Source organism: Hetaerina americana, unplaced genomic scaffold, assembly GCF_022747635.1.
Source record: "Hetaerina americana unplaced genomic scaffold, ioHetAmer1.1.p SCAF_12, whole genome shotgun sequence".
Lineage (NCBI taxonomy): Eukaryota > Metazoa > Arthropoda > Insecta > Odonata > Calopterygidae > Hetaerina > Hetaerina americana.
Window position 1 is genome coordinate 16,320,908 of NW_027286292.1, and position 10,773 is coordinate 16,331,680.

Consider the following 10,773-nt stretch of genomic DNA (forward strand, 5'->3'; position numbering starts at 1 on the left):
CATAATAAGGGGCAGGGTAACTTTTTCTAAAATACCACGACTTCACCTTGTATTGAAAATAATCGTAATAATTCCCTTTAATATATTTCATTTCCATTTGATCTGCGATAATTTTTACCATGGATCATGAATTATGCTACAAAAAAGATATTTAAAATGTCAGCTTACCGTCTAAATGGACAAAAATGAAGAAATACACATAAAAAGCTAATATTTATGTAAATATAAGCAGAATTGTCAATGGATGAAATACAAATGCATAGGCAAAAACAAATATGGGACATAATAAATTTCAACAAGGTGAAAAATAACCCATCAGGAAGGGATATACGGTTGAAATATTATGTCAAATCCACTCCGATATTACTACTGATAAGTGCAATTACTGTGATTTTGACGAAATTGTTATGCATATAATATTTTTGATGAAATATCACAATTCATCCAAATTTTCTCGAAGCAAAAATTTAGCATGAAAATCTAGTAGTCCATCATATTGTTTCAAGAAATATTTTGACTGGAACAATTTACAATTGCGTTGCATTTTATACTCTATTATATGCAATTGTGAATGAATTTTCAAGATTACTTTGGAGGAAAATGTTCTAGACAACTAACATTCTTTCCTAAATACTAATAACTCAGTTCTAATTCACAAAATATTGTTTGTTTGAACCCGGTGGTGAACATTTACAGTACTGGATTCCGGAATTAAAGGTACTTGTGACGACTGAGGTCAGAATGTGGCCATCGAATTAAAGGGAACGACGCGGATGAACCTCGCGGATTTCAGGAATATAGTCAGGATTTAGACAAGTCGGAGCCCTCCATTACCTTCCCTGATCAGCCGCCTCGTCGACTCGACGGCCTTGCCTCCGAGGCAGTAGGCTCAGTCGCCCTCACGCAACCAACCTTCCCTCCTCCTCTTGCCCGCCACACACCTCCTCACCTCCCCCTTCCAAATCCCCGCCCCCCTCCTCTTAATCGGGTGATTTATGCCGCGCCGTGAATGTAGGCAACCGCGTGGACGCAGCCGCCCAAGTCGTTGCCGCCATTCGAGAGGCCGCTGGTGGGGGCGGAAGAGGCGCGCTGGGTGGGCGGGGCGGGAGGGAGTGGGCTGGGTAGGGGAGGGATGGTGAGATGAGGGGGAAAGGGTGTGGGTAGAGGGAGAGAGAGAGAGAGAGAATTGCGGTTGGGTAGGTGGTCCGCCACCGGCCGTCGCAAAGCCCTTCTGATCTCACTCCGGACGTGGGAGACGTGCGTCGCACTCCGACGCCTTGCGCTGAATGGCCACAGTGATGTATTAATCTATTATCTCAGGTTGATTGGTCGTCCGACTTCGGTATCCAGTGATGCGATTTCTAAACTGTTTTGACTCTAATTTCTAGGCACCCGAATTGAATTTCTAGGCGCCCGAATCGAATTTCTAGGGGTACGAATCGAATTTTTAGGGACCCCAAATTTAACTTCTCCCTAAAATCCCTCGCCAACCTTTGGTACATGCACGCACGAGTCCACTAATCCGAAATGAAGACGTTGCAAATATCGCCCAGAATCTCAAGGTTGATTTTTGTTGAAAAACAATCAAACTGAATAAAAATGGAAGTATGCAATCTTACTATCTTAATCACTTCAATAAAGCGTAAAATAATTCTTAGGCTGTTAAATTCTCATTGTAACTCACTTCATTTTACGATGTGAAGCAAATTTTCCGCATTATTTAAAATCCTTGAAAATCATTCTCTGATCAATGGCAGCCAGTGAAGGAATTCATGAATTTTGAAGAATGCAATATTTTTCATTTTTAATTATCTTTTTCCGACGCCTGTAAATTACACAGGTAATTCAAATGAAGGTAAGAAATGTGTTAGTTTGGGTGGGAGACCGAACGCTAATTCCATGCGAGTTAATACTTGTCATCTAGGCATTCTCTGAGTGGTCACTTAAGGAATGGGGATAATTTCAAATATTTGCTTCACCAGTGGAGAATGGCGCCATATATGCATTCGGTTCATCACAGGGAAAGGCGTCAAAGATATGCACTGCTGCTTTAAGCGTCCCATCCTTTGGGTGGATAGGATACGTTCGGCCGTGATGATGGGATAAGCCGGAAAGGAAAAATCTGTCACCACCGTGAGTTGAATTTGGGCACTCCGTATCTTTTCCGGGAGAGACAAGAGAGTGCAAGTATTTATTATGTTACAAGTACTTAGTCATTATTAAACAAAGAAAAAATATTTATCAACTCAGATGGATTTAATCAAGAGAGATCGACATTAATAAAGCGCTCAAATTGACCAAGGGTGTGGAAATTACATTGGATTGTGATGGATGGAGGAAGGTATTTTCATCAGTCACTAATTTTTAGCCAACAAATTTATTAATCCGACGGTTGGTTTCAGCTCCTCAGTCTCCCATTTTTGTCTATGTTATTCAGTTTTTCATAGTATCTGGCACTAAAGCTTTCCATTACGTATGTCGCATAGTTTATCATTGACTTATCCTGTAATTTATCCTTCTGTGTTTTCTTTAATTATGTTCCTCGGTAAACTATCGAGCCTCCCGATGGGTTTGGCTCTGCTGGTTATGATACAACCTCTCCCTAGAATAAATCTCCGAATTACTGCTTCAATTTTCTACCGATCGATTTTATTCTCATTTGATCCCATGTTACCACATTTCCACTGTTTCTTAAATTCTCTTCTTGAAAGCTCCTATCGTCTATTTCCCACTGCTTTCCTCTACTGGAGCGCTGTCACGAAATTCACCCAAATTACAGTTACCGCAAGTTGTCCAGACTAACCCATTATTCGATAAGTGTCTAATTCATGCATAAAAGCCTTTTTTACAACCAGGATGCCAGTAATATTTAATGAAATATAATTTATAAAGAGCAATACATGCCAAATTACACTCATTTGATTCATTAATCTCATTTGTTAATTTACATATTATTCACTGACGGTTTTCACCAACATTGTACATGGCAAATAAAATTTCTTCATAGCTTACTAGTTCTCGGTTCAACAACTTCACTAAATTAATTATAATGCAGAAGTATCATGAGCAACTGATTTTTGAAATTAATTTTCCGTGGGAGAGGAATAATCGGTACACCTAACGTAAAGATTTGTCAAAAACCGTGCCGTACCGTACCGTATGGTATGCACAAGTTTTTCTCTGCTATCAGTAGAAAAGGTTCTACCTCCTGCATTTTTTCCTCCTGATACTTACGCTAAATATTTGAGTTATTCTTTGGAACAGGATTAAATCCGTGCATATGACATTTTCTCAGCTGATCTAAATAAAATGCGTCAATAGCATTAGTATCAGGATCTGCATTAAAATGAGGCTTTAAAATATAGATGGACATCTTCCTGATAAAAAGCGATATTTAAGTAAATGTTTACGATTTGATTGATCTTGTTAGAAAATATAGGAGGTGTCCTCGGTAACATAATCTGTTTTAAGTTTTGATAAGCTCGATGCGGTAAAATCCGCGCATAGCACGAGAGAAGGATAAATATATTTACATGAGCATAAATGACCAAGCACTAAATGAGCCACGAAGGAGCAAAAAAGATGAGGCAAATGTGGGGGATCTAAATTCCCGTTAAGTATACTTTTAGCTAAGCATGGCGCTGAGTTTTCTCCATATGATATTGGCATTATTACTCGTAGGCGGGAGGTAGCAGCCAAGCAGAACGCGTCCCAATTGCTGGTGAGAGTAAGGTTCCATTTGAGTTTCTTCATTTGGGGAATCCCTCTGAGATCAGTCATCCCTTATTGCCACTCTCAATTAGCTCTCCCCTAAGTGAGCTCTTTTAAAGCCTTAGTTTCCCTCGCCTCGAATGTCAATTAATTTTTTTCGAGCATCGGAGAAATTCTTTTGAATATATTGACATTCTTCGTTTAGCTAAAAAAAACAACTTAAATTATTTTGTAAGGGCCGAATTGAGATACACTTACTCAAAGAATGATCATAAAATACATTTCGTCAAGAAATAAATAAGTTGTTCATTTAAATATGTATTTATTTAATTACCCGGCCAATTATTTGTTTCTGCTAGTGAGAAGTGCCCACACAAAGAAAGTGTAGAGATATTGTTGCTATGTCTCGGGTGTGGTTTTATCTTCATCCAAAGGTCCGCGAACTGTTTCTGGTTCTTGCGAGGTGATTGCCTTAGTTTTCAATTTTGAGCCATAATGGAGCAAAAACTTGGACCTTATTGTGATTTGTTTCCACATGTAATGTATGAAACCATTCGTTGTTCTCAACATTCAAGTGAATAAGAACTGTGATATTTTTGAGGTTCTGTTACATTTATCTTCCATTAGAATTAATTGCGTCTGAATATAAAACGTTCGAAACTCCCTTTTTGTGGAATAGTTTGATTTAAAGCGCTCTAAGGACTGAGATCAAATGACCTTCCAGAAATCTCCTCCGGTATTTCTGTGGGAGAAGATGACTTGCAACGCCTGGGGGAGAACTCTGGCCCAGTCCACTTTTTTAATTACTTATTGTTCAAAAAATATTTTATTTGCCATCTACTTTCTTTATGTTGTTGTTCTATTATGCAATTTGTATGTAATTTAATACATTTTCCATAATAATACTCTTTATAACACTTCTGGTAGAATTGCTAAATTAATCAATTTAATTGCTATTCGACATCAAAGTAAGACTGCATTTCATCCAACTGAAGCGCATTCACCGGTAGACAAATGTTTGGAGAGATGGCTGCCTCTTTTTTTTGCCTGGACTCTTCAAATTTCTGAAAATTCTTGCAGCACGCGATAAAATGATGGTAATCTTTTCTCGCGATTAAAGTCTAATTTTCTCAGAGCTGAGTTTGGAGCCGTCAAGTGTGTTCGCAAAGTTGGGTTGGTGGGTCAGCTCGGTTGATATATATGTCGCTATCGGACATTTCACAGTGAGTTCAGTAAGTTAAAAAGTAATATTATAACTCCAATTAGATAAACTGCAAATTATGTATCGTAGTCTTAAGTTTTCATTATTAACACTTTTTGCCTGTTACAATTATAGTCAAATTTATTTTGATTTTCCAAATTAGTAGTTGTTTCTGTTACGTATATTTATTATTGCACATTACGATACTCATGTTTACAACCTTTGCCTCCAGAGAAAATGAACGTATGTGCCATTGCATTATTAAGTTCTAAAAGAGTGATTAATTTTTGTTAGTTAAGTTGCTTGGGAGAAGACAAAATAAATTAAAATGTAGGCAGGAATATTGAATAATGAATTGCAGCAAACTACATAATATGGATGCTGAAATATACATGACTTCAAACGTAAAAGTATATTTGGAAAGATTTTTCATTCAATGAGTGATTTTTAAGTAGTCAAGTGACCAGTAAAAACGCCTTACGTAACAATAGTGTTCATATTTCTTAAAATACAATGTGAGATAAAATTATTTCAAACGAATTTTCTTATATTTTACGATATATTAAAATTTTTAAAAGTAAGTATTTTATTTTTTAAAATAAATTTGAACTGGAATAAATGCACCCAATCAAAAGATGATGCTCTATTATTTGCAAATATTTCTGAAACCAATTTCAGCTGCCGATTTCGCTTTAAAATGTTCACTCCTGCCCCATAAATACTTGTACAGCATCCTGTGTGTGTTCATGTCTATAGACTTTCACACATTTGAAACGTAAACCAAAAGTTGCATAACGGCATTACTGATCCTTAAGGCTATAAGAGAAAAGGAATGGAAGAGGTAACGCCAAAAGAGATATATATATATATATATATATATATATATATATATATATATATATATATATATACATATATATATTAATAAATAAATAGGTTTGGTTAATGCATCATACATTATTATTAGTAAGTAATCTGCCGGTTAAGATAGGTTTTGCATTGACACAAGTACCAAATAAATATTTTGTGACTCCTAAAAAAACACAGTACAGCAACCTATTCTTCATCAAGTGCTCCTTCATCCCTGTGTACTTCCTTCCCCTCTTCATCCCGTCCGACATCCGTATCCTGTTCCTGCACGCTCCTCGTTTGCCCAGCGTTCTCCCCTCGATTACAGTTTTTTACATCCCACTGCTGATCAATATGTCCTTCATCCATTTTTCCTACCTCCTTATGATTTCTCCAGACAAATCCCTCTCCTCACCCAAAATGCTTAGTACTTCCTCATTTGTTTCTATTTCGGTCCATTTCCTTCTCCATACCCACATTTCGAAAGCCTCTAATCTACGTCCTGCTACAGTGACCACGTTTCCGCGCCATGCATAACTACACTCCATATCAAAGTTTTTACGAGTCTTGTCTTAACATCCTTACTCATCAACTCCCTCATCCTCGTGAAAGCCTCTCTGCCAAGCGCAATTCTTCTCCTTACGTCCATACTACTTTGACCGTGATGGTCCGAAACACTTCCAAGGTACTTTAACTGTTCTACCTTCTCTAGTATTTGCCCTCCTATTTAAATGGTCGCTTAGCCTTTTTCTATCTGGAAAATGGCATTATCTTCGTTTCATTTATATTGATTCTCATCCCGTATCTATCAACGCGAGTTTCCAATTTACTCAACAATGCTTGCAACCCTGACCTCTGAGCTCCATGGCTGACAGACTAATTAGAGCTTGGTCATCAGCGAAACTAACTGATTTTATGACTTCTCCTCCGACTTTCATTCCTACTTCCAGTTCTTCTCATGCCTCTTTAATCATTTCCTCCGTATATACTTTGAACAGCACCGGTGACAATGGACAAACCTGCCTTACACCTCTTCCAAACACTGCCCATCCGGTCTCCCCGTTCCCCTCTCGCACCTGACCAGTCTTAGATATGTACAGGTTGCGGATAGAGCCTCCTGTCCCTGCAATCTATTCCTATTTTCTGCAATATACTCAATAGTTTTTCCCAATTCACTCTGTCAAACCCCTTTTCGAAATCTACGAAACAGGAAATACATCTTAATTGTATTCTATATTCCTCTCGATTAATAATATCATTACTACAATGGCATTCCGCGTGCCTCTCCCCTTCCTAAACCCAATCTGATCATCCCCTAAGTAATCATTTGCCTTTCTCTCCATCCTTTTGTTGATAATTATGAGAACCACTTAAGCTGCATGGGAAATCATCCTTATTGTTCTGTAGTCATCACATGATGTATCCTTTATCTTTTTCGCATAGGACCTAACACTGATCTCGCAAAGTCTTCTGGCTGGATTCCTTTCTTATTGATGCTACGAATCAGCCCATATAGCCTCTTCCTCCCATATTTTCCTAAACATTTCAGTAGTTCCGCATGAATATTGTCGACCCCCACCACCTTATTTAGTTTCATCTCCTTTAATGTCCTTTCTATCTCATCGTCGAGTACGTCAGGGCCAAAGCTATATTCCTCTACGTCATGTTCCTTTTCTATGTCTAACCTTGTTGGCCTAAGTTCTTACCATACAGTGCTTCTATATATTCCTCCCATCTTTTTGGATCTTTTCTGTGTCAACTAGTGTCTTACCCGACTTTTCCTTAAGTGTTAACATAGATATCCTCTTCTTACTTCCCGAAAGTGATTTAACCTTGCGGTATAGCGCACCAGCTTCACTCTTCCTCTACAAACTTTCCACATCCTCGCACTGCGTTGTCCACCTTGTTTCTTTTGCTTTATTTGTTGCCCGTCTCAATTTATTATTTAATTCTTCGTACTTCATCTTGCATAACTCTGTGTTTACATTCTTCCATTTTCTTCACTCATCTATCTTTGCTATCATCTCATCCGTGATCCATGGATTCCTTGTCCTTTTCTCATTAACGATACCTAGAGTTTGTTTTGCGGCTTTCAAAATCCCTTTCTTGACGCATTCCCATTTTTCTTCAATAGTATTCAGCTCTTGACCCTCATCCATAATTTTCTATAGAACCCGCAGAAACTCCTTCCTTGTCACTTCCATTTAATGGTTCTACAATCCATTTCCTAACTCACCGCCCCTTCCTTAGTTTTTTGAAATGGACGCTTCACTTCATAACAACTAAATTGTGGAGAGAGTCCGCATCCGCTCCCGGGAAGCTTTGCGAATCGATCACACTGTTCCTAAACCTGTGCCTAACCAGAATATAATCAAGCTGATATCTTACGAGTCACCTGGCATTTTCCATGTATACCTACGCCTTTTGCGGTGTCTGAACAAAGTGTTGCTGATTAATAACCCCTTCCTTCTACAGAACCAAATTTCTTTATCCCCGCGGTCATTCTTTGCACCTAATCCGTAATCCCCCCATCACCATCTCTTCCTTTGCCGACCGTCGCATTCCAATCCTCCATTACTATCATATGTTTCCCTGCAGGAATACGTGATTATGTCCTCTAACTGATCGTATATCCTATCGACTTCTCCCTCCTTTTGATTGCTCGGTGGCTTGTATACCTGAACAATGAACAAGTTCCTCAGTGTATGTACACCTGTGCATACCACCACCTGCCAAACCGACCATAAACTCGCATGTTCGAAGCTGTGGGTTCCCAGATAGGCTTACCTGGGAATTGAACTCAGATCCTCCGGTCAGTAGCCCAACGCTCAACTCCTGAACTACCGTTATGCATAAATATGTATATATAAATAAATATATATACAGGTACATTTATGTAAACGTATATTGTGTGTATATATATATATATATATATATATATATGTCCATGATATATATATATATATATATATATACATACATACATTTTTATTAAGGTCGCGGTAGTCCAGTGGGTAGAGCTTTGGACTACTGACTGAGGGTCCCGGGTTCGATTCCCGGGCAAGTCTCTGGGCACCTGCAGCTCCACCCAAGCTATGTCATTTTTCGGGTACCAGATCTTCCTGGGAAACCATAGCCGGCACAGGGAAAGGAACCAGCCCCCATACCCTGATGTGTGAATTTCACACGCCGTCGGGCTTAGTGTTGGGTGAACTCTACCATCACCTATCAAACGGACCTTCGGGTTACTTACTGTGTTTATGGTTTTTTTATATACTTATTATAATGCAATAAAAATACGACCAAAATATCACGCACATATCTTCCCAGTTTCTGGAGAGAGAGTGACCGTGTGAGTTGTAAGATGCAAGTGGCGAAGAGAGGAGGAGATAAGATGAGAGAGGAAAGGGAAGCAGAAAGAGAAAATGATCTTCGATTTACCGCTGAAATCTTCCTCAGAATCTAGTTAGGGAAATAGGGTAGGGAATAGAAGAACAAAGGATATATGTTGGTCCATATGAGGGATGTAGGTAAAAATGAAATGGTGGAATGTGTTGGGTATGGCTAAGCATAGAAAGGTCGAACGGTATTTAATAGAAAATATAGAAATCCTTCCAAACAAAGTCCTTCAAACCTTTGATCAATGAATGGATATTGAGAATAATATAAATTCCCAAGTGGTCGACAGCTCCAGTGTGTGGACTGCTTTTGACGGCGAGTAGAGAGTGATTTATAGAGACGGTGGAGAAGTAGTCAACATCCTTCGCAATTGAGTTCAAACCCCTTCCCTCCCGCAGGTGCAGCGGATATTCGCTCAGCTTTCGGCCTTTGCCCGACCATACCCCCTGGCTGCTGGAAGAAGCTCCCGGGGCCGTCGGCGGAAGAGTGCGACGCCCCAGACGCGGGTCGCTCCTCGCCCTCCTGCCAGCCCATCAACCTGGACACTAAGGGCCGAAGATCGCCGCCGCGCTGCCGCTCGCCGCTCCTGCGATCGCCGGCAGAGGCGGGGGGTCCACCGCCGCTGCTACCGGACGCCCGGCCGCTCCCCGCGCCGGCCCTGCATGGTGTGGCCCTCGCCGCCGCGGCCGCCGCCGCCTCTCCGCAGTTCCAGGCGTTTGCCGCGAAGACGCCGCTTGCCTCGCTGCATTTCTGGAGCACGCTCAGCCCGCTCGCGACGGCCGCCCTCGGGGGACCGTGCTATAGCCCCGCGCCCACCTCTCCGCCCCACTTCCACTTCCCCTTCGGTCCCCCGGCCTCTGCTGCCGCCTCACCCCACTTCCACTTCCCCCACCACCACCACCACCACCACCAACCCACCCCGGCTCCCACCCCGGCCACCGCCGCCGCCCAGGCCGCCCCCGAACCCGCCTCGCCGCTAGCGCTCACCTCGCCCGCCAAGGGCCCAGCCATCTCCGTACTGCAGTGAGAGTGGGGAGCGGCGTCGACCCCGCCGTCGGGTGCGGCCAATCTGTGATTCAGTGACGAGGGTGTGCGTGCAGGAGTGAAAGACGGCCGCACGCGGAGACGCCACGTCTTTGTTCTGAGGACCATAGTGTTTTGGTAGTGGCGCGGTCAATGGCAACCGTTCGAGTCGTGTCATCGCGGGAAGAGAGTTTTACGTCGATCCTAGCGGACGAAGTTAATTGCCAGTATTCATTTTATGTTCTCTATGTTAGGAGACGGAAAACGAGTGAGAACCCATTCTTTGAACCATCGTAAAACATGTGATTTATTGACGATTTTTTAAAAATCGTTTCATTTTTTATATTCCATTCTTCCGGCCATCCTGATTGAGCTAAAACATTTCAGTCATTTCCACTAGCTCGTCCGATGACCTTATTTATTTACAGTGTTATTTTTTTATCATTGTAGAGTTGGTTTGTGAAAAAACTAATTTCCACTTATTTCAACAATGTTCATTCTCAATCACTGTCACTGTTCCAATGTAAATCTTTGAGAAAGGGACCAATAATTGTGCTGCGGAAGTGTATAAATGAACATTTACAAATCGT

At 40.9% G+C, this 10,773-nt stretch overlaps 1 protein-coding gene across 1 annotated transcript in view; it reads left to right on the forward strand.

Annotated features, from left to right (window-relative positions):
* Positions 1-10,187, forward strand: part of LOC139685818 (ETS domain-containing protein Elk-3-like) — a 61,675-nt gene extending 51,488 nt beyond the window's left edge. Inside the window, exon 4 of the mRNA XM_071582936.1 lies at positions 9,559-10,187. Within this exon, the coding sequence (XP_071439037.1) occupies positions 9,559-10,187 (629 nt within the window). The remainder of the gene's footprint in view (positions 1-9,558) is intronic.
* Positions 10,188-10,773: the final 586 nt, after the last annotated feature.